Here is a 24,843-nt window from a genome sequence, read left to right as displayed (position 1 = left end):
GGTCTCCTAAAGATCGCATTCTTCTCATTCTAGATTTGGATGTTATTCTTTTTAAGGTGATGTTATTCTTTTTAAGGTGATAAACTTTTGGTTTATGATACGCCAACGAAAATAGCAATCTTATTGATTTCAAATATCATTCAAGACTCAAATAGATTCTGTATGAAAAATAAGGATGCTTGATAAGAAAATCAATGAGCAATTTGCTTGCACACATAATTAATATATATTTTCACACTACATCTATATTGATTTTAATTATACTTTTAAGTTTTCTTTTGGTAACTTATATAGCTCTCAAATCAAAATGAAAATCAAATAATTATAAACGATAAAGAAAATTTAAAATATTAATAATAAACAATGAAAAATAAGAAGACTATTCAAAAGAATCTAAAAATCAAAGTCTTTTTTCATTTGGATTTTATAATTCATTAGTACTAGTACTTTCTTTTTTCTTGTCAACTTACATGTATTTGAAAAAACTAGAAAAAGTTTAGTCGGTTTAATAATAAAATTGACAATTACTTAATCTTGTAGTCTTACTATAATTAAAGAAATCTGATTTCTTTTTCTTTTCTTCGCTTTCCACCTCCTTAAACCTCCAAAAATTCTCATTTCATTCTCGACGAATTTTTCCCTTTATCTCTCATTTTCTTCGATGAATTGAAATCTCCGATAATCAATCAATCGATCGCAATTTCAAGGTGCGATAATGGCGGATGAGCTTGCGAAGCTTATCGAAGCTGTATCAGCTACTCAAAATGATCTATGTTTGAGGCTTAGAACTTCTAGTTCACTTAAATTAGGGCTGTACCGTTTCTGTTCTATTCTTAATTACGGTGTTAAAGTGATCGATGACGAAAAACGTAATGATATTGATATCAAGTTAGGGCTTGAATCTTGGAGTGTTTCGCAGATTCATTCTGTTTGTTCTATCGCGACTTTGATTGCTTCTGCTTCGCGATCTCTTTCTGGTATTTCTTTATTTGATATAGACATGTATTATATGAATTTTTATTTTTCTTGGAAAGATGATTTCTTGAATATCTTGTGGATTTTTTTTTTTTGAGTAGTTGAGCATGTAGAGCCTGTTGTTGTTGCCACTTTGCATGAATCGATGGAGTTCGCTTTATGTTGCTTGGAGAAATCAAGAAATTATAATGATGATATGAATTTGCAGGTTAGTGAATTTTTTGTATTGCTATTTTATTTGATTGGTATGCCGTTCGTCTTTAATACTGAAATAAAGTAAGTGTAAATGTGATTAACACTCTTAGAGTTCGTTTGGATAACATTTGAAGGAAGGAAGGAAGGGAGATGGCAAGAGGAAGGGAGGGGAGGATTTATTGTTTTTTTTTTTAAATAGTTATGCAGTTCGTCTTCCAAATCATTGAGTTAGGAGGATTTCTTTGATGTAAAGAAATGGTGGGAAAATAAGGGATTTGGAGGGATTGGATAGATGATTTTTGTTAAGTATCAATCTTCCAAAAGTTGAAAAGATTTGAATGGAAAACTCTCATTCCCTTCCTTTTCCTTCCCTCGTAAACAAACAAAAGTTACTTCCCTTTCTTTCCCTCCCTTCCCTTCTTTTCTTTTCTTTTCTTTCCAAAGTTAACATAGTGTAAATGTGAAAAAGTTTTGCCTCTCCTTCTCTTTCCTATTTGCTATACAGATAACAACAATCACATCCCTACATTTTTTCTACAACTCCTTTCCCCTAAATGTTCCCATGCACAAATGGCATTTAGGTATAATTTTGCACTTATCCTACTTTTTTAGCGTGGAAATGAAATGATGCTTGGGAGATACGAAAAAGCTAGCAATCTTGCGCAATTATGAGCTTGATGTTGTTTTTCGACATTTAATTGTGCATATCTATTTCTGTAGTTGAAATGTTAGTGATACTACATACAAAATATGGAAGCTTGCAATTTCACTCCTTCAGTGTGCAAGATTTCTAGAGTTTAGAATGCAATTTTATACCCTTGTCGCGAATATAGGATCATTTGAATGTCTGTTGCTCTGTACACATGTAGGCATGATTGAAAGTCATAAACGCATTTGTTATAAGTATATGCCGAGATTAGTTGATACAAGGCACAAATGATTGAAATTCATAAGCGCATCATTTATAAGCATATGCTAAGCTTAATTAATGCAATGCTCAGATGTGGTTGACGTTGTTTTCGTCGAATTTTATGTTTATACTCGCATTAATGGATTAGGTGTATTCTGTTTTATCACTTTTACATTGAATTTGGAAAGAATGATGTATGTCAACAACAACATTTCGTTACCTAAATTCCATTTAGTGGCTCTCGTGGTGGATGTACGGTATCTTACCCTTGTTACCAATTGATAATGAAGTGTGATACATAAAATAGAATTGTAAAGTTTGAAAATTTACGTTGTCTTTCTTTTTTCTCGTATGAATTTTGTTTTATTGTAGAAATGATCACATTGTAAAAATGCGATAACGAAATGCTGATTCGATAACGGGAATGATGCGGTTATCATAGCGGCTAAATATCGGTCGAAACCATAAGATATCCCTTGATATGGGCCAAAACGCGTTTTTTACACCTTTCTAACGTGGGAAATATAAGTTTGTTTAGTTTGAAAATTTTTACTACGCGTTCGATGCGATGCGGTGCGGCTTTGTTTTTATTCTATGAAAATAATAGTGATTTCTGCCTATATGGACTACAAGGAAGTTCGATAGTGATTTTAAGTTTATTTGAGCAATAGCAGAGCGAGGAGAAGATTGATCTAGTTATGGATCTAGTAACACTAGATGCTAGTAGCATTGTGCATTTGTGCTCCTGTGGTCATGATTTCATATGCGTAATGAATGTTGAAGACTTTTTTCGATGTATAATGTTCAAGAGTTTTTTTTTGATGTTGAATGTTCAAGAGTTACTATTAGGAGTTCAGGACAATAAAATATTCTTAGTATAGATCTCTTTTGATTTTATAGAAGATCAAATGCCATGATTATGTTGTGTTCATACGTTAAAAGCATAATACGTAACAATAATGAAGAACACATTGATTTTTCTTTTTCCTTTTTTTTGGTTTTTGGCAACGTGGTAGTATCTTTTGCGATACTGAAGTTATAGAAAAGCACCTTTCATGTCTAGGTTTATGAAGTACATTTTTGAACTAGCAAGTGTTTTAAGAAATGGGACCCCTCTTGGCCTTTTAGGCCAAAAAGTTATTGACCGCTTTAGTTGTCTTTGTTCTCTGTGTAACACATTCTTGTGAAAGAAAGCTACTTATCATTTCCTTAAAAATTTTAGTTAAATTCATGCTATTCCATATGTTCCCTAAACCGCGAATCCCAAACACAATTTATACTATATTTTCTTAATTTCCTTTTTCCGCTTCTCATTTCTCACTAGGTAACCTTATTATTTGAATTTAAACCCTTTTAGATTCTTTTGAAGTTAACTTTTTTTTGTGTTGTTTTTTCCATTTTTTCAAATGAATCTCCTTAAGGGATTTATTTAGCTAAAAAAAATGATTTCAAGGGTTCTTGTGAATTCAGTTGGTAATGCTATGGATTGATTGAATTATTAATTTTTTTGGGGGTTAATTGAGAATTTACCTTATTTTGAACTGAGTGCAGTTTTCCTAAAAACAAGCTCCAATGACTATTCAATTAGATCCTCCGTTAATCCTTTTGCTTGTTTTTGGAGGAAGCAAGTGGAACTGTGGTTCTTAATAATCTTCCTCTGAAATTCAATTGACCTCTAACATATAGAGAAGAGGTAGTAAGAATTGTTGGTCTTGGCGTGAGAGAAGAATAGAAGGTGAGAGAATAGTTAATAAAGTGGATTGATTGAAAGAAAATATAGGAGGAAAGCATTTTTGATTGATGGAAAATAAAGTGGAATTTTACTTTTCTATCAAGTATGTACTAACTCTCGCTGTTCAATGTCCGGAATGGAATTTTGGGTCTTAGGAATCAAAAGAGGTCGGATTTTTGTATAATGAGTTTTAAGTTATATCAAGTATTAAGGAAAAAATCTAATATAAAAGGTACTTTTCGATAACTTTTTGAGTTTTAAAAGGTAGTTCTGTATTATTTTCAAATTATAAGAGGTACTATATGGCAAAAAATCCTTTTGGACAGATCTATAGCTTTGCAGAATAATAACACAACAAGAAGAATGTTGAACTGAAACAAAACAACATGGCAAATCATTGCCTACAAAGATTATATTTTATTCAGCCTTATTTAATATGTCCCTTTGATATTAATAGTTTCTACACTGTTTTCATGCTATCTTTAAATATTGTCCCTTACTATCTTTGGTTGTACATAATTAAAAACTTTTAGAAGTTAATATTATGAAAATATGCATTGATATGAATCCAACAAGATCCTATTTGATTATGTTTTTTCTTATTCATTAACATAAAAAAAAGATGTATAGCAATATTGCTTGATGAATAATGTCTACTATACGAGTGCGACAACTACTAAAAACTCGAGATAGTACTAATCTACAACTAAGAAAATCGATTTTAATGACCATCTCCTTATATTCTTCTCCTTCATTCATTTTTATCTATTTGGTAAGTATTTTTTATTAGATAGTTGAAGGAGCTCGGGATAGAGGCTTGGGGCATTACATAATGGAATAGTTTTGCTTATTTCCTAAAGAGAAAGTAAATTGGTGAAGACACATAAGTTAGCTCTTGTTTCTTTGTCTGTAAATTTAATGATACGAATATTATATATTTTTGTTTCCATTTCTCAGCTTTACAATTTGATTTTATATAGCACAGTAACTGGATAATCTACTGGACTGGCAATGTACTGTATTTTGGTATAGTTTAAGATCTCGTAGTTGGCTATATATGTTTATGCTATTTTTCAAGTTAATGTCTTCAATTTAATTTTATATAGCACAGTAACTGGATAATCTACTGGACTGACAAGGTTTGTTCTGTTTTTTCCCCCATAGTTTATTGTCATCTGTGCAATAGAGAGTATCATATTTCATTCGTTGCTTTTAAAGACTTTGTTTGACATCCTTTATATTGGGTATGATGAATTGAGGTACGTCAAGCACTTATTTGACTTTCCTCTCCATATATATTTCAGATTATGGCAGTGAAGTTACTGGAAACAGGATTGCTTAGTCAGATGGATAGCGAATCTGATTCTTCACTTTCCAGCTTGGGAAGTTCCCTTGTGGACAGCTTGCCTCTTGTATCCTGTACAGAAGAAGGTTCTTTGTTTGAAGAGCACATCCGGTGGAATTTTCGAGGTATGCTTCTTTGGGAACAATAGATGTCTTTGTATTTACATTTTCCAATCATAGTTATTTTTGATGTCACTGATTCTGAATTGTTGTTTATGAAGGAGAACAACCTGTTGATCAGCTTGTTATGACTTTGGCCTCGGATACAGAACTTGATAATGCCACACTGTCCCCTTCTTATTCAACCTTCTCCCAGGATTTCAACAAGTTGGTGTCTTCTTCTCAGCAGTGGGCTGTTCTTCGATTAGCATGCATCCATCGACTCATTTTAATTTGTAAAAAAATTGTTCAGCCTCTAGAAGCATTTGATGTGAAAACAGCAGAGTCAAGCATTTGCCAGAGATTATCAATCGTATTAAATATTTTGAAGCTACTTGGCAATCTTGCAAGGAGTGTCCCTTATGTTGAAATTGGCTCTAAAATGTTGCAAAGTGTTGCTGCTTTTACAGATATGCTTCCTGGCATGTTTAGACCTGAGCTTGAGTTCATAAGTAGCAACATAGCTTCTGACTATGAAGGTATTGTATTGAGCATCCTTGAAGAGTTTCTACATTTGATAAAACTACTCAGCTGCAATAAGATGGTCTTCCAAAATGTTAGGGCATGTGTACTGTCATCTATTATTAGTCTTTTGGATCTTAGTTTATGGAGATATAACAAGTCAGTGAGTAGTTTGAAGCCTCCTTTGGTTTACTTTCCTCGATGTGTAACATATATAGTGAAACTTATTGGAGATGTGAAGAGTCAAGGTAATGATATGCATCTGGTGAAGGATTCTCGCTCTGACTTCTCATTTGGCAGTGCTGATTTTGAGACCAGAGGTGTTTGTCATGTTCAGTCTGGTGAAATAAGACTGACTGAGAACTATGCAGTTGAGGATCTCTTGAAAATTATATTTCCAAAATCAATTCAGTGGGTGGATAATTTGATTCATCTTCTTTATTTCTTGCACACTGAAGGAGTGAAATTGCAACCGAAACTTGAGAAATCTTGTTCTAGTGTGAAATCTATTTCTATTTCCGAGTTAGAAAACACAGGTGGCCATGATGATGAGGCGCTATTTGGGGATCTCTTTTCTGAGGGTGGTCGTTCGGTTGGATCAAATGATGGGTATGATCAAGCACCTGCTGTTAATCCTCTCACTGTGTTCTATAACTTGGTGATACAAGCTGGTACAGAATTACTCATCTTCCTTAAGTCCTGCATATTTTCTTCAGAATGGTGTGCTTGTGTCTATGAGGATGCTTGCAAAAAGCTTAGTAGAGATAATATTAATTCTCTATTGTCAATACTCGGCTGTCATATTTCTTACTCCGAGGGTTTTGATGGTAGTGTTGTACATGAGCAGAGTAAGATGGAGCAAATTCAAGATATTTGTTTGGAGATGTTTATTGGTTTGCTCAAGCGTCATGCTCTCTCTGATGAGCTTGAAGAGTACCTTGTTCGCCAAATTTTGAAGGTTGAAAATGGACATTATGTTTACAGTGATCAAACACTTGCCTTGCTTGCTCAGACTTTAATTTGTAGGGTGGGTTCCACTGGGAGCCATTTGAGGATTATGGTTTATCGGCAGTTCTTGAATTTCATTGTTGAGAAAGAAAAAGTTGTGCGTGCAGATTGTCCTATTCTTGGGGAATTTCTAATCTCTCTTCCTAATGTCTTCCATTTGGAGATCATTCTTTTGGCTTTCCATCTGTCTTCTGAAAGTGAGAAGATGACATTAGCTGACCTTATCTTTTCTACTTTAAAGAACATTGTTGCCAGTTTACCAATATTGAGCGGTTCACAGCTGTCCTGCTGGGCTTTGATAGTTTCACGATTGATTGTTGTTTTTAGACATATGATGCTAAACTCACGGGCTTGTCCAACTTCATTGCTGATGAATTTCAGATCTAAGCTGAATGCAGCCAGATCTGTTGGATCCCATTATCCGCATCTCGATGATCCTGTGATATGTTGGTCTTCACTAGTAATTAATAATCTTATGAGTCCTTTAATTAAAGAAGAGCCTCACCTCAGCAACCTGCTTAATCACCTTATTGATTTTGAATCTATGCCCGCGAGGCCATTCAGCTGTGATGAAGCTGATTTAAGACTGTCTTGGAGTTGGAATGACATATATGCTGTCTTCTCACCAGTTTTGATGCTATGGAAGGATAAGAAGGCTGCAACCGTGGAAGATTTGGTTCTTGAGAGATACATGTTTCTGCTTTGCTGGGATATACCTGCTACTGGGTTATCTCCGAATCACCTGTCTGCTGTTTGGAGTATGGACGGTGTTTTTGATGCATCAAATGTTCATCATTTCATTCTTGTTAGCCATTTGATTTTAGGACACTACAATTTTGTGAATAGCGATGTGGACCTTGTGGATATTAGCGTTAGCTTGCTTCAGCATTTCTGTTCTGTTGCCATGCCTGACAACATTCTGGAGTTGGGTTGGAGCTTTTTCAGAAGTGGGCAATGGCTTTCCCTAATTCTTTCTTTCCTTTATACAGGTTCTGAAAGTTACTGTTTTAATAAGGCTCTCTCTGGAGTCGGCAATCTACGTATTGGAAATGCATCTGATATTGAGTTGGTTTCTTTTGCGGAAAGCTGCATTGCCAAGCTGTTGGAGACTGATAAGGTCTCTGTCATTTTGAAAAGCTTATCCTCAATATTGGCAAGATATATCAGAATTTACCAGAAGTCCTTTTTGTTCACCATCAGTGAGGATCAATCACAACACCTTACTCTTTTGCTTCTCAAACACACTGAATTTGAGGATTGCGTGAAGGATGAAATTCAAGCAAAGAATGGTCTTGTTCATGAGGGGCTGGAGTCTTTCTACTCCCTCCTTCAAAAGATTGATAATGTAGTTAGCAAGAGGGCTTCGAATTCACCGGGTGTTATATATTCTGAATGTGCGCTTCATGGTTTCCCTTCTCATCGTCAAACTTCCAGTGGGACTCTAGTTTCCTCTATCCTCTGTATCAAAGGGATAATTTGTCTTCTTGAGTTGCTCTTTAAAATCATAGGCGCTAGTGCAGCAATATCTGTGGAGACTGACGTCCTGCATGACATTCTTGACTCGGTGATGTCAGTGAAATATGACAGGATCTTAATGAATCTGGGTGGGAAGTGTAGAGATATATGTATTGGATGTACTGGTGCTGAATGCCCAGATTATAGCTTGTTGTTCTTGTTGAAGCAGATTGAAGGATTTCTTTCAGACATTAATCTTAGTGAGAATGTTGACCATGCTAAGCTTGAACAGCTACTTGTCAAAGCTGTTGACACAATGGACAGTCTTCATCGAGATCCTTTAGGGGACCATATCTTTAGATTTTATATTGGTTCGAATGATGTTCCTCAACAGGTTGTTGACCTTTATGGTCTACAGCGTGGTGATTTGCTTGTACTGATTGACTCTCTGGATAGTTGTTGCTCCGAATCTGTAAATGTGAAGGTTCTTAATTTCCTTATTGATGTTTTATCAGGGGACCTGGGTCATTGTGTCAAACAGAAAATACAAAAGAAATTCCTTGCAATGGATGTAAACTCTTTGTCCAAATGGTTTGAAAAGAGATTGTTGAGTTTCCCAGCTGCAGATTCTGGTAGTCTTGCATCAACTGCATGTGCCAGAGGGAGTTCAATGTCTCTCCGGGAGTCTACCATGAGCTTTATATTGTGCCTCGTATCTTCTGATGATTCGCTTTCGAGAGAGTTATTCAGTCATATGTTCAATGGATTACTGCTAGCCTTGGAGACAGCATTCACAGTATATGATATTCATACTGCAAAATCATATTTTGGCTTTGTGACTCAACTTTTAAGAGATGAGGCTTCTATGAGACTACTGCTGCAGAATAGTCTCTCCTTGATGGAGAAGCTAGCTGTTGATGAGCATCAACTGCAGGGGCTGAAGTTCCTTTTTAGTTTTTTTGAGACTATCCTGTCTGATTCTGGATCATTTTCAGCCATGCCAGCTAAGAACACTGGGAAATCCTTGTCCGAAAGCTGTCGAGGGCTGGGTTCTAGTGTTAGTAGACAAGCTAGTTCGAGAAAAAATTCTGAGACTTTCATTCTTAGTGCTAATCAGGATGGCACCTCAGTACCTTTTGAGTGTGATGCAGCATCTATTGATGAAGATGAGGATGATGGAACTTCTGATGGGGAGGCAGCTAGTATAGACAAGGATGATGAAGATGATGCTAATAGTGAAAGAGCACTTGCTTCCAAGGTTTGCACTTTTACCTCCAGCGGCAGCAATTTCATGGAACAACATTGGTACTTTTGTTATACTTGTGATCTAACCGTCTCAAAAGGATGTTGCTCTGTTTGCGCTAAAGTATGTCACCGTGGTCATCGTGTTGTTTATTCACGTTCCAGTCGTTTCTTTTGTGACTGTGGTGCTGGAGGTGTTAGGGGGAGTACTTGCCAATGTTTGAAGCCGAGGAAATTTACTGGTAGCAGCGCTACACCAAATAGGAGTGCTGGCAATTTCCAACCGTTGCTTCCTTTTACTGAAGGAGAACAGTTGCCAGATAGTGATTCCGATCCTGATGAAGATGTATCCATTGAAGCAGAAAACTCTCTGAGGCTTTCTGTCCCTGATGAAATCCAAGGTGTAATTCCACGCCTTTATGAAGAACTTAATCTCGAGGCCCAGGTTCTTAAAGTTTGTGACTTGCTTCTGCCATCCATCACAAAGAGAAGAGATGGCAACCTTTCTAGAGATAAGAATTTGATTTTAGGAGAAGATAAAGTACTATTATATGGTTCTGACCACCTACTTTTGAAGAAGGCGTACAAAAGTGGTTCATTAGATCTGAAGATTAAGGCAGATTACTCCAATTCAAAGGAACTACGATCACTTCTGGCCACTGGTTTTCTAATGAAATCCTTGCTTAGTGTTAGCACTCGTGGGAGGCTTGCTGTGGGAGAGGGTGATAAAGTTGCTATATTTGATGTTGGACAGCTGATTGGGCATGCCACTGTTGCACCTGTGACTGCGGACAAGACTAATGTGAAGCCTCTCTCCAAGAATATTGTTCGTTTTGAAATCGTACATCTTGCTTTTAACCCTTTGGTTGAGAATTATCTTGCTGTTGCGGGTTATGAAGACTGCCAGGTCTTTACTGTTAGTCCCCGGGGTGAGGTGACTGATCGTCTTGCCATTGAACTGGCTCTTCAGGGTGCTTATATTAGGAGGGTTGATTGGGTTCCAGGTTCTCAAGTGCAACTTATGGTTGTCACTAATAAATTTGTTAAGATTTATGATCTGTCACAGGACAACATCAGCCCCTTGCATTACTTCACCTTGGCAGATCAGATGATCATGGATGCTGTACTCTCTGTGGCATCTCAGGGTAAGGTGTATCTGATTGTACTTTCAGAACTGGGTAGCTTGTTCAAGCTTGAATTATCAACAGAAATTAATGTGGGGACCAAACAATTGAATGAAAAAGTTGAGATTCCCAAAAGGGATTACCATGTCAAAGGATCGTCTTTGTATTTCTCACCAACCTATAAGTTACTTTTTGTATCATATCAAGATGGTAGTACACTTATTGGTCGGTTGAGCTCTGATGCGACATCTTTAACAGAGAATTCTGCTGTATATGAGGATGAACAAGATGACAAGCGTCGACCTGCTGGGTTGCATCATTGGAAAGAATTAGTTCCGGGTAGTGGGTTTTTTGTATGCTTTTCGAGTTGGAAATCAAATGCTGCACTTACTGTGTCAATGGGGGATCATGAGATTTTTGCTCAGAATATACGGCATGCAGTTGGTTCAAACTCATCTGTGGTTGGGGTAACTGCATACAAGCCCATATCCAAGGACAAATTTCACACTCTAGTCCTGCATGATGATGGTAGCCTTCAGATATTTTCACCTGTTCAAGCTGGAGTTGATTCTGGGTCAAATGCAATAGCTGAGAAAGTCAAAAAACTGGGTCCGAACATACTTAATAATAAAGCTTACTCTGGAGTAAATCCTGAATTTCCTCTTGATTTCTTTGAGAAGACAGTGTGCCTCACTTCTGATGTGAAACTGGGTGGTGATGCCGTTCGAAATGGTGATTCTGAAGGAGCTAAACAGAGCTTGGGATCTGAGGATGGATTTCTCGAAAGCCCCAACACTTCTGGTTTCAAGGTACAACATCTATGTTTCATAGTAGTTTTTCAATCATCTTAAATTGACTTAAATTGACGAGTTTAATACTATTATCCTTTTATATTTCAGATTACTGTCTCAAATCCAAACCCTGATATAGTAATGGTTGGCATCCGTGTACATGTTGGAAATACCTCGGCCAGTCACATTCCGTCTAATATAACCATTTTTCAGAGGGTGATTAAATTAGATGAAGGCATGCGTTGTTGGTATGACATCCCTTTTACTATTGCCGAATCTCTCCTTGCTGATGAGGAATTTACAGTCTCAGTTGGACCTGCTTTCAATGGCTCTGCATTGCCTAGAATAGACACACTGGAGGTTTATGGACGCCCTAAGGATGAATTTGGCTGGAAAGAAAAAATGGATGCAGTTCTAGACATGGAAGCCCGTGTTCTTGGAAGTAATTCTTGGGGTACAGCTTCAAGGAAAAAAATCAGTTCTATGCAGTCTGTGCCTCCTGAGGAACAAGTGTTGGCAGACGGGCTCAAACTTCTATCGAAATTGTATTTACTGTGCAAGCCTCAGGGCCTGAAAGCTGAAGATGTGAAACCTGAATCAAGCATACTCAGGTGCAAGCAGTTGCTTGAAACGGTTTTTGAAAGTGACAGGGAGCTATTACTGCAGTCTTCTGCATGCCGTATCTTGCAGGCTGTATTCCCTAAAAGAGAAACTTATTACCAGGTTTATACCTTTCACTTTTCTTTCTCATGTTGCTTGCAATTTTTCACAAATTTGTTTTGCGTTGTTTGAAATTAATTTACTTTTCTGCATTATTTATACAGGTTAAGGACAGTATGCGCCTTCTCGGTGTGGTGAAATCGGCAACTTTGCTATTGTCAAGGTTGGGGGTTGGGGGTTCTACCTCAGCGTGGATAATTGAGGAATTCACTGCTCAGATGCGTGCTGTATCTAAGATTGCTCTTCATCGGAGGTCAAATTTGGCTGTTTTTCTCGAGACAAATGGTATGAGGAACTTTGTAATTCATCTTTTTTCTTATTGTTTCTATTTTGGTAATGGTTCTGCTTTCCTTTCTTGCCCAGTGTTATATTTGTATTGGTAAGTGGTCTTTGAAATTCTAACCTTGCTGGACTTAAGTAGTGTTATATTTTGGTCTCGTTCAGTGTTATCTTTTGTTTAAAATTTAATAGAACCCCAAGTTATAAACAAATTTAAGTATTAGTTTTTTTTTTTCTCTGAAACTAACAAAACTATAGTTCCATCAACTCTTCCCCTATTGCACAAGCTCTCACAAAAGTAGAAATATTGTAATTTTAAATTGATGAGAGTAACTCGTAATAAATTAAACTAAAGCCATAATATATTACTTATGAATAGTGATTTTGATCATTTATGTCGTTGTCATCATTATCATACCCAGTGTATTCCGCCCATAGAAAAACTATGAGCAGGGTTTAGAGAGGGAAGGAAGGCGGTAACACATACCCATAAAGGAGAGCGCGGCACAAAGTCCCTCAACTCGAGAAAGATGAAGAGAAGTTCTTGCAACAAATAGGACTGAGTGAAGCTGAAGCTAATTCCACAAGCCTGCATTCTTATTGCACAAGCGTGATCCTTAAGATAAATAAAATGCATATAAATAAAATAAAATAAAGTAAAATTAAAAATAAATTAATAATAATAATAATAATAATAATAATAATAATAATAATAATAATAATAATAAAAACAAGTAGAAGTCAGAGAACAAGAACACCAATTGGTAAGCGAAAGGGAGTATTAATCCATTGCATTGGGTACATCGAGATAGTTTGCCATAATTGAAAAATCACAATGGCTTTTGAATCTTCTCAATTGAGAAAAACTTTAGTGCTACCCATACTTTCTGAATTCCACACCAAAATAGCACAGTAGATCAAGAATAATAGGGACAAAGAATTGGGGATGTAGAAAATAAAGGCTTATACGGTTAGATACCTTATCAATCCCACCCAAAATACTTATTTCGCCATGGAGTAGGTGTTGAACATACTGAGAAATTAGAAGGGAGGTGCAAAAAGAATAGAGAAAAATAACCCCATGGTGAGAAGAAACATTAGGTCAAAATAAATAAATATATTTAATCCTTCAATTAAAATTTACAAATTCCTCACCAATCTATTGTCGTTGTCCCTGACCCTGACCCATTGCTAGTTAAGAAACTGAGAAAGGAAGGAGATAAGACATTTGTGTTGATAGTCTGATACTATAGAGGAGAAGATAAACAAGGTGACTATCAATGGTTTCAAGTATTCTGTTGCTACTTCTTAAAAACTGTGCAAAAGCTCTTATAATCAGTTTGTACGATTGTGCTTTGTTGTGATTGATCCAAATACTAGAAACCACAATAAATATCAAATTACATCTTAGTTTTTGTTTCTTTTTTTTTTCTTTGTATGCTGAAAGTTAATCCAGATATGAGTTTGTTGAAAGTAATTTGTTTCACTCTTAACTGGTGCTTTCTGTTTTTAAGTTAAAAATATTTCTTCAGTAAACCAAGGGTTTATTTATTGTCTTCTTATTTTTGAACCTGTTCCAGATTTTGGGAATGAGTTGTTTTTTCTTGGAGACATTGAATTTAGAAAGATGATTTTCACATTGCTTTTGTTTCTTGAGATTTTGGGCTTTTGTACTCCCTTTTGGTTGCAATTGCCATTGTTGGTGCTTGTAATTTTAGTTCTGGAGGTGAAGCTGTAGAATATTAGTTATAGACTTATAGCTGCTTGTTGAAGTTACACCTATTGCCTTTGCTTTAATTGAAGAGTTGGGGATGCTTTTGATCCCCATTTAGCCATGAGCGTATTTGATTTAATGACAATTAACTCATTAATTTCAATGTCCAGTTGTGCATCTTGTATTTATTTTTTAAATTTTGGTGGGACTGAGTTTTAGATGCTCTTGAGAAAATTCTGTTATAAATGTTTTATTTTGTTGCTGCTTGATATTTGACTGTGTGAACGCCTTTTCTTTTGACATGCAGGTTCTCAAGTAGTTGATGGACTTATGCAAGTTTTGTGGGGAATATTGGAGATAGAGCAGCCTGACACTCAAACCATGAATAATATTGTTGTATCTGCTGTGGAGCTAATTTACTGTTATGCAGAATGTTTAGCTTTGCATGCGAAGGATGTAGGTGGACATTCTGTTTCAGCTGCAGTAGTAGTGTTGAAGAAGCTCCTATTTTCAACTAATGAGGCTGTCCAGACAGCAAGCAGGTAAGGGGGATTTTTTTGCCTTTTTTTTTTCCATGTTTTTTTTTTTTTTTGAATTTTTTCTATACATTGACCTATTTTCCTTCACGCAATGCATAGCTTGGCAATTTCTTCAAGACTGCTCCAGGTTCCATTTCCAAAGCAAACTATGCTGGCCACTGATGATGTAGCAGACATTGCAGCTTCAGCATCTGCTAATCCTGATACAGTGACGGCATCTGGAGGCAATGCACAGGTCATAATGGAAGAAGATTCTCTCACATCCTCGGTTCAATATTGTTGTGATGGTTGCTCCACAGTTCCTATACTGAGGCGAAGATGGCATTGTACCATTTGTCCTGATTTTGATTTATGTGAAGCGTGTTATGAAGTACTGGATTCAGATAGGCTTCCTCCGCCACATTCCCGAGATCATCCGATGACGGCAATCCCAATAGAAGTAGAGACTTTAGGTGGAGAAGGCAGTGACATCCAATTCCCCACTGATGAGTCAAGTGACTCAAGCATCTTGCCAAGGTCATTAAATGTGCAAAATTCAACCACATCTATCCATGTGCTGGAACCTAATGAGCATGAGGATTTCTCACCTTCGGTGCTGGATCCTGTCTTAATCTCTGCTTCCAAGCGCGCTGTGAATTCCTTGCTTATCTCTGAGCTTTTAGAGCAACTCAGAGGCTGGATGGAAGCAACCTCTGGTGTTCGAGCTATTCCGGTTATGCAGCTTTTCTACCGGCTTTCTTCTGCTGTTGGTGGGCCATTTATACACAGCTCTGACCCTGAAAGCTTAGATCTGGAAAAATTGATTAAGTGGTTTCTGGATCAAATTAATCTCAAGAAACAATTTGTTGCCAGAACCCGGTCTTCATGCGGTGAAGTCACTATTCTCGTCTTTACGTTCTTTACCTTGATGCTAAGAAATTGGCACCAGCCTGGGAGTGATACTGCTGTTCCAAAATCTGGCGGATCTTCTGATGTACTTGATAGAAGCTATACTCAAAGTCCATCGTCTGCTGCAATTACTGCAGCAGTTTCTTCGGATAACCAAGATAAGAATGACTTTGCTGCGCAACTGCAAAGAGCTTGTAATATCCTTCGCCAACAGTCTTTTGTAAACTATCTCATGGATATTTTGCAGCAGTTGGTTCATGTTTTCAAGTCTTCTGCTGGTAATCTTGAAATTTCATCTGCTTCACACCCTGGTTCTGGTTGTGGAGCTTTACTAAGTGTTCGAAGAGAACTGCCAGCTGGAAATTTTTCTCCATTCTTTTCTGATTCTTATGCAAAATCCCATCGTGTTGACATTTTTGCTGACTATCATAGGCTCTTGTTGGAGAATACTTTTCGTTTGGTCTACAGTTTGGTTCGTCCTGAAAAGCATGACAAGACGGGGGAAAAAGAGAAGGTGTATAAATTTTCTTCCAGTAAGGACCTAAAATTAGACGGTTATCAAGATGTTCTTTGCAGTTACATAAACAATCCTCAGACAACTTTTGTTAGAAGGTATGCAAGAAAACTTTTTCTTCATTTATGTGGAAGCAAGTCTCATTATTACAGTGTTCGAGACTCGTGGCAGTTCTCGAGTGAAATTAAGAGGTTACACAAGCATGTGAACAAGACGGGTACATTTCAGAATCCTGTCTCATATGAGAGAAGTGTTAAAATTATTAAGTGCTTGTGCACAATGGCTGAAGTAGCTGCTGCACGTCCTAGAAACTGGCAGAAGTATTGTTTAAGACATGCAGATGTTTTGCCTCTTTTGTTGAAGTGGATATTCTACCTTGGTGAGGAGTCTGTTATTCAAACACTTAAACTCCTAAATTTGGCTTTCTACACTGGAAAGGACATAAGCCATTCTTCTCAAAAAGCAGAATCAGGGGATGCTGCAGTTGGCTCAAACAAATCTGCTTCACAGTCACAGGATTCCAAGAAAAAGAAAAAAGGTGATGATGGGATAGAGTCTAATTCTGAAAAATTTTGCTTCGATATGGAAGTGGCAGTTGACATCTTTACTGATATGGATGGTAAAGTTTTGAGGCAGTTCATTGATTGTTTTCTTCTGGAGTGGAATTCAAGTGCTGTTCGTGTTGAAGCAAAGTGTGTTCTTCATGGCATCTGGCAGCATGGGAAGCAGTATTTTAAGGAGAACATGTTGAGGGTTCTTTTGGGGAAAGTGAAATGTTTGCCCATGTATGGACCAAATATTGCTGAGTATACCGAATTGCTTACATGTTTGCTTGGCAAAGTCCCTGATGTCAGCTCAAAGCATTTAAATGTTGAACTTCTAGATAAATGCTTTACTTCTGACGTCATTCAATGCTTCTATGAGACTCTTCATATGCAAAATGAACTTCTGGCAAACCATCCCAATTCCCGAATCTATAACACATTGAGTGGTCTTGTGGAATTTGATGGATATTACCTAGAGAGTGAGCCTTGTGTTTCTTGTAGCTCTCCTGAGGTGCCCTACAGCAGGATTAAGCTAGAGAACCTTAAATCTGAGACAAAATACACAGACAACCGGATAATAGTGAAATGCACGGGAAGCTACACCATCCAATCTGTTACAATGAATGTGCATGATGCTCGTAAGTCCAAATCAGTGAAGGTTCTGAACTTGTACTACAACAACAGACCTGTGACTGATTTATCGGAGTTGAAAAACAATTGGTCTCTATGGAAGCGTGCGAAAAGTTGCCACCTCACATCTAACCAGACGGAGCTGAAAGTAGATTTTCCCATTCCGATAACTGCTTGCAATTTCATGATTGAACTTGATTCTTTCTATGAAAATCTTCAGGCTTCATCAATGGAGCCTTTGCAATGCCCGAGATGTAGTCGGCCCGTCACGGATAGGCATGGTATCTGCAGCAACTGCCATGAGAATGCATATCAATGTAGACAATGTCGTAATATTAATTACGAAAATCTGGATTCGTTTTTGTGCAATGAATGTGGATACAGCAAATATGGTCGTTTTGAATTCAACTTCATGGCAAAACCGAGCTTTACCTTTGATAACATGGAAAATGATGAAGATATGAAGAGAGGACTTGCTGCAATAGAATCTGAATCGGAAATTGCTCACAGGAGATATCAGCAATTACTGGGGTTCAAAAAACCCTTGCTTAAGATTGTATCCAGCATCGGTGAGAATGAAATAGACTCACAGCAAAAGGATTCTGTCCAGCAGATGATGGTTTCCTTGCCTGGGCCGTCTTGTAAAATAAACCGTAAAATTGCACTTCTAGGTGTACTCTATGGTGAGAAGTGCAAGGCAGCCTTTGATTCTGTGAGCAAAAGTGTCCAGACCCTGCAAGGTCTTCGGCGAGTTCTGATGAATTATTTGCACCAAAAACATTGTGACAACACAACAGAACCTTCAAGATTTGTGGTTTCCAGGTCACCAAGCAGTTGTTATGGCTGTGCAACCACGTTTGTTGTTCAGTGCCTTGAGATATTGCAGGTACTTTCCAAGCATTCCAATTCTAAGAAACAGCTTGTTGCATCTGGCATCTTAACGGAATTGTTTGAAAACAACATTCATCAAGGTCCGAGAACTGCCCGCTCACAAGCAAGAGCAGTGCTTTGTGCTTTTTCTGAGGGTGATATGGATGCTGTTGGTCAATTGAACAGTCTAATACAGAAGAAGGTCATGTACTGCCTTGAACATCATCGATCCATGGACATTGCTGTGGCCACCCGAGAAGAAATGCTGTTGCTTTCTGAGGTTTGTTCATCAACCGATGAATTTTGGGAGTCAAGGTTGCGTGTTGTTTTCCAGTTGCTATTCACTTCAATAAAAGTGGGTTCGAATCATCCAGTGATTTCTGAGCATGTGATTCTTCCTTGCCTGAGGATCATATCTCAGGCATGTACCCCACCAAAATCTGACATACTGGAGAAAGAAACAGTTGGCAACTCATCGGATGGGCAAATCATAAAAGATGATAATACTTCTGATGCTTCTTGTACCTTGGGTGCTTCAGTTAATGGGGGAAAGTCTACATCAGAGATGGTGGAGAGAAATTGGAACGGTTCTGAAAAGACTAAGGACATACAGCTGTTGAGCTATTCAGAATGGGAACGGGGGGCATCATATCTTGACTTTGTTAGGAGGCAGTGCAAAGTTTCACAGGTAGTCAAAGGTTCCAGCCACAAGTCACGGTCTCAAAGATATGACTTCTTAGCTTTGAAATATGGACTTAGGTGGAAGCGCCGTGCATGTGCTCGGTGTAATTTGTCATCATTTGAACTGGGATCTTGGGTTTCAGAACTTATTCTAAGTGCTTGTTCGCAATCAATAAGATCAGAGATGTGTATGTTGGTTAACCTTCTCTGTGCCCAGAGCTCTTCAAGACGGTTCCGTTTATTGAACTTGTTAATGACATGGTTACCCTTGACTCTTACTGCTGCTGAAAATGCTGTGGAGTATTTTGATTTACTCTTCAAGATGATAGAGACAGAAGATGCTCGTTTATTTCTTACCGTTAAGGGATGTTTGAGTACTATATGCAAGTTGATTACCAAAGAAGTTAACAACATTGATTCACTAGAGAGGAGCCTTCATATTGATATTTCGCAAGGGTTTATACTTCACAAATTAATAGAGCTTCTTGGAAAATTTTTGGAGATCCCAAACATCAGAGCTAGGTTGCTAAGCAAAACTGCTACTTTTCTTTATTTTCAACTGTTAACTGACTTTTTTGATCCTTAAATTCCAATGTTTTCATGTCAGATTCATGCGAGATGAATTACTTTCAGAAGTTCTAGAATCTCTCATCATCATCCGTGGACTGGTGGTCCAGAAGACAAAGTTGATCAGTGATTGCAATCGTCTATTAAAAGATCTTCTTGACAGCCTTTTGCAGGAAAGCAGTGAGAATAAGCGACAGTTCATACGGGCTTGTATATGTGGTTTGCAAATTCATGGAGATGAAAAGAAAGGACAAATTTCTTTGGTAAAGTTTATTTTCCGCTTTAGCCTCCATAGATTATTGGCTTTTTATTATTTCTGAAACTCTGAAGTCAACTTGCTTTTGATATTTTTTTCCCAAATTCTGTCTTGTGCAGTTTATCTTGGAGCAGCTTTGTAATTTGATCTCTCCGTCAAAACCAGAATCAGTGTACTTGTTAATCCTTAATAAAGCCCATACTCAGGAAGAATTTATCAGAGGCTCCATGACAAAAAACCCTTATTCCAGTTCTGAGGTTGGTCCGTTAATGCGTGATGTAAAAAACAAAATCTGCCATCAGTTGGATCTGTTGGGTCTTGTAGAAGATGACTATGGAATGGAACTGTTAGTTGCTGGGAATATCATTTCTCTTGATCTGACTGTTGCGCAAGTTTATGAGCAAGTGTGGAAGAAAGCCAGCTTTCAATCTTCAAATACTGTAGCTAATGCGACCATGCTACCTGCTGGTGCTACTGCTTCAGCGAGGGATTCTCCTCCAATGATCGTAACATATCGTCTTCAGGTCTAGCTTCACCTTCAGATTCTTAATTTGATTAAGATTGGGTTGACCATCTACTGTTACGAACTTGCAATATTTGTTTTTGGAACTATTATTATGTTGGTGTAAAAAGGCATGTGCTTTTGTTTTCCTTAGCTTCACCTTCACATTTATGCAAATTACTTTTGTCTGTGTGGTGTTCCTTTGGACTCTCCATTACATTGGAAAGACTAATTTTGAGGTTTGTTATTATACATAAGAGTTGGTGACAAACAAGTTAGATATAACAGTAAGCCTTAATATTCTCCTGTTCCCTTCTTGTCCGATGATGATGTCTTTTGAGCGATCATTGAATTGTATCTAGGAGTATAGTTGAGACGTAAATTATTTCACTGTTCTGAGCTTTCTTAGCTGTGTGAAAAAAGTTTAACTCTAATTTTTTGTGCTCTTTGAAATATGATAGGGATTAGATGGTGAAGCTACAGAACCCATGATAAAAGAGTTGGATGAAGATAGAGAGGAATCTCAAGATCCAGAGGTGGAGTTTGCAATAGCAGGTGCTGTTAGGGAGTATGGTGGGTTAGAAATCTTATTGGACATGATTAAGGTAGGTCATTAGCCTCTCATTATTTTATTTTGTCCCACAGCTAATTCTTTCTTGTTTTGGACAACGATTGATGTTCTGTTCCTGACATGACAAATGCTATCTATATAGGAATACTGCATAATGTTCAAAAACTGTTTATGAATTTCATAGTTGACTCAAAAACTCAACATGAGTCACTTACTTCCTTGCCTCTTTAAGTGAACCATGTGTATTAAGCAAGCAAAGTAAAAATAAAGAGAGTTGCGTTTGTACTTAAGTGCCCATGCGACTAGAGAGAGGGAGTAGTTCCCATGTAAAGGAGTTATGTAATAATATGGGTAAATTGTCAATTCTTCCCTAGAAAACCTTCCACAAAAGGAAGTGATGCACTCATGTGAAAAACTCCTGTACATAAAACGGTGCACTAAAAAGAGGTTTTTTTGGAGAAGCTATGAACTTATAGGTAGATTCCATATTACAGACTATTTTTAAGAATAAGTGAAAATTTTTGTTAACATAGAATTTGGATCAGTGTCGTTTAGATGTTGCTTCTTTACACTGTGGTACCGATTCCTACTATGTAAGTGTCATTGAGGATTTTATCCATCTTTTGATGTTATACAAGAATTATACTGTACTGTTCAAAAACAATGGTTATATATTGTAGGATACAACTTTGGTCTACATTTTTTGATTAGCAGCATATCACTTTTCAATTTTTTTTTTCATTTTGTGATGCTTCAATGGTGTGGACTTGTTTTAAAATGCAGCGCCTGCGAGATGATCTGAAATCCAACCATGAACAGTTGATTGTGGTGCTCAATCTTCTTATGCATTGCTGCAAGATACGAGAGAATAGACGAGCCTTACTGAGGCTGGGAGCTTTGAGTCTACTTCTTGAAACAGCAAGACGTGCTTTTGCTGTTGATGCTATGGAGGCTGCTGAAGGAATTCTTTTGATTGTTGAGGCGCTGACTTTGGAAGCTAATGAGAGTGAAAACATAAGTATTACCCAGAGTGGTCTTACCATCACGAGCGAGGAAACTGGTGCTGGCGAACAGGCCAAGAAGATAGTTCTAATGTTCTTGGAACGATTATCTAATACTTCTGGCATGAAGAAATCAAGTAAACAACAAAGGAACACTGAGATGGTGGCTAGAATATTGCCTTACTTGACTTATGGTGAGCCTGCTGCCATGGAAGCTCTTGTCCAGCATTTTGATCCATACCTACAGAACTGGACAGAATTTGACCGGCTACAAAAGCAGCATGAAGATGACCCCAAAGATGAGAGCACCGCAAAGCAAGCTGTAAATCAGAGGTTTGCAGTAGAGAACTTTGTCAGAGTCTCTGAGTCCCTCAAAACTAGCGCCTGTGGGGAGCGGCTGAAGGATATTATATTGGAGAGGGGAATTACCGGAGTTGCAATTCAGCACCTTAGAGAGAGTTTTGCAGTTTCTGAGCATCCTGGTTATAAATCTAAGCCAGAGTGGACATTGGGATTGAAATTGCCATCAGTTCCACTTATCTTATCTATGCTGAGAGGATTATCAATGGGCCATATGCCCACACAGAATTATATTGATGATGGAGGTATCTTACCTTTGCTCCATGCATTGGAGGGTGTGTCAGGAGAGAATGAGATTGGAGCAAGAGCTGAAAATTTACTTGATACACTATCCGACAAGGAAGGGAATGGAGATGGATTTTTAGGGGAGAAAATTATCAAGTTACGGCATGCGACGAAGGATGAGATGAGGCGTCTTGCTCTAAGGAGAAGGGAAGAATTGCTACAGGTATGTTTTATTGCTAAATTTAAGCAATCTACACATCATTGTCTACCTTTTAAATCTAGTTATGTATTTCTAGTAAAGTAGTTTTAGCTAATGGTGGGCATATACAGGGTCTGGGTATGCGACAGGAACTATCTTCTGATGGTGGGGAGCGTATTGTTGTTTCTCGTCCAAATCTTGAAGGTTTGGAGGATGTGGAGGAAGAAGACGGGTTAGCATGTATGGTGTGCAGAGAGGGATACAGTTTGAGGCCAAATGACCTTCTGGGAGTATACTCGTACAGCAAGCGAGTGAATCTAGGTGTTGGCACTTCAGGAAGTGGTAGAGGAGAGTGTGTTTATACAACTGTGTCTCATTTTAACATCATCCATTTCCAGTGTCACCAGGAGGCTAAAAGAGCAGATGCTGCTTTGAAGAATCCCAAGAAAGAGTGGGAAGGGGCTACCCTTAGAAACAATGAAACTCTCTGTAATGCTTTGTTTCCTATCAGAGGACCCGCTGTTCCATTGGTTCAGTATGCCCGCTATGTGGACCAGTACTGGGCTCATCTGAATGCATTGGGACATGCTAGTGGAACTAACCTTCGTTTATTGATGTATGACATTGTTCTGGTAAGTAAATTCTTCCTTCAACATCTTTTCTTCTGTTGTGATAGCTTTTCCAGTTGTCTAAATGAACAATTAATTCACATCTGTAATTTCATACTAAATTGTTTATGGTTCTGTAGCATGTAATTGAATGATTTGGATCACTTGCTTTTAGAGGCGTACAACATAGACCAGCTATTATGATTGAAGTTTAAATTTTGCTTTCATGTTAGATCATTTCTCGAATCTTCGATATCAAAACACTTGGACAGATGTACAGTTTTATGTTCTACCTTTTAGAGTCCTTTAAAATCAGGTTTTAGTTGTAAGTTGGTTTAATTAGATATTCCCACCTCAACTTTGGAAGTCAGTGTACAATGGCAGAAACATTCAATTTTATAATTCTGTCATATTCTTGCGACTCCTGGCTATAATTGATGATTTTCTTCTGTTTACAGATGCTAGCCCGTTTTGCAACTGGGGCATCTTTCAGTACCGACTGCAAAGGTGGAGGTAAAGAGAGCAACTCCAACTTCCTACCTTTTATGATCCAGATGGCTCGTCATCTGTTGGATCAATCTAGTTGCTCTCAGCGCCGTGCAATGACGAGGGAAATCTCATCATATCTCACCTCATCTTCTGATGCTCGACCTTCATCATCGTCTCCAATGCAACCTTCTAATAGTACAGAAGAGACCGTACAATACATGATGGTGAGCTCTCTTCTGACAGAGTCCTATGAGTCTTGGCTCCAGCACCGTCGTGCCTTCCTTCAGCGAGGCATCTATCACGCATACGTGCGACATTCCCACAACAGATCTTTGCCTCGAGGTTCTAGTCCTGCAAGGCCTGAATCATCAAAAACAAGTGGGACCGATGATCTACTTCCTATCGTTCAACCTATGCTCGTCTACACAGGTCTAATAGAACAACTCCAACAATTCTTCAAACCGAGAAAGTCTGCTGCTGGCGCCTCGTCCAGTGGTGAAGGAACATCAAAACAGTCAGAAGGGGACGATGAGAATAGCTTAGAGAGTTGGGAAATAATAATGAAGGAAAAACTAGTGAATATGAAGGAGATGGTTGGATTTTCAAAAGAGCTTTTATCATGGTTGGACGATATGTCTTCTGCTAGCAACTTACAAGAAGCCTTCGACATTATTGGTGCTTTATCAGATGTACTATCCGGTGGATTTAAAAGTTGTGAAGAATTTTTGCAGGCGGCTATTAACGCAGGTATGAGTTGAAGCAAATGGTATATTCGATAAATCTTGTAGTTTTGATGTACAATTCTAGTATTTGAGTTTTTCTTTTTTCCTTATCACCTGACAATCAAATATGGCTCTATTTGCTTGAGCTGATGATATGGGTTTCCTATTTCTCCCTAAATACAGTTTTGTACTTTTGTTGATTCAATTGAATTAACATTTTTCAAAATTGTCCTTGTGATTTTTGTAACGGATTAATCGCAAGTGTTAGGAATAATAAAATTTAAATACTAGATATTATAGGTATCATTAAGTAGAACCACATGACATAACGTCCTATCTTTCTCAAGTTTCCTTTAATATAGAAGTAATAATCTAATGACGTTTGTCTCATGTTGGTTTAGTTCATAATCTAGAGCTGAAATTTTGTGCTTGAAAGAGTAAAAGCAACAAATGTAATCAAGAATGATGCATAATTGTATATGTTAATAGTCCAACTCTTTCCTAATCATTTAAAAAGACCAGTTATTAAAACTTGTTCTAGTTTCACCTAAAGTTTTTAGTTGTCA

The 24,843-nt window shown here is 37.6% G+C and overlaps 1 protein-coding gene across 1 annotated transcript; it reads left to right on the top strand.

Moving 5' to 3' along the window:
* Positions 1–544: 544 nt before the first annotated feature.
* Positions 545–24,503, top strand: LOC130802169 (auxin transport protein BIG). Its single transcript, XM_057666087.1, has 14 exons — positions 545–977; positions 1,077–1,183; positions 5,117–5,282; positions 5,378–11,415; positions 11,506–12,120; positions 12,222–12,402; positions 14,418–14,652; positions 14,749–19,299; positions 19,385–19,607; positions 19,720–20,124; positions 20,564–20,707; positions 21,457–22,482; positions 22,590–23,090; positions 23,525–24,503. Exons 1-14 carry the CDS (start codon positions 716–718, stop codon positions 24,311–24,313), a joined length of 15,243 nt encoding a protein of 5,080 aa, XP_057522070.1. The 5' UTR covers positions 545–715; the 3' UTR covers positions 24,314–24,503.
* The last annotated feature ends 340 nt before the right edge of the window (positions 24,504–24,843 follow it).

Source organism: Amaranthus tricolor, chromosome 16 (assembly GCF_026212465.1).
Source record: "Amaranthus tricolor cultivar Red isolate AtriRed21 chromosome 16, ASM2621246v1, whole genome shotgun sequence".
In the NCBI taxonomy this organism is placed as follows: domain Eukaryota; kingdom Viridiplantae; phylum Streptophyta; class Magnoliopsida; order Caryophyllales; family Amaranthaceae; genus Amaranthus; species Amaranthus tricolor.
Note: the sequence above shows the minus strand (reverse complement) of the source record. Positions and strands in the feature narration are given on the sequence as shown.

Excerpts from the sequence above, each read along its gene's own strand:
- LOC130802169 (XM_057666087.1), top strand. The coding sequence starts at position 716 with ATGGCGGATGAGCTTGCGAAGCTTATCGAAGCTGTATCAGCTACTCAA. Across the intron at positions 12,121-12,221 it reads AAAGAGAAACTTATTACCAG|GTTAAGGACAGTATGCGCCT; the intron begins GTTTATACCTTT and ends TTATTTATACAG. Across the intron at positions 14,653-14,748 it reads GCTGTCCAGACAGCAAGCAG|CTTGGCAATTTCTTCAAGAC; the intron begins GTAAGGGGGATT and ends CGCAATGCATAG.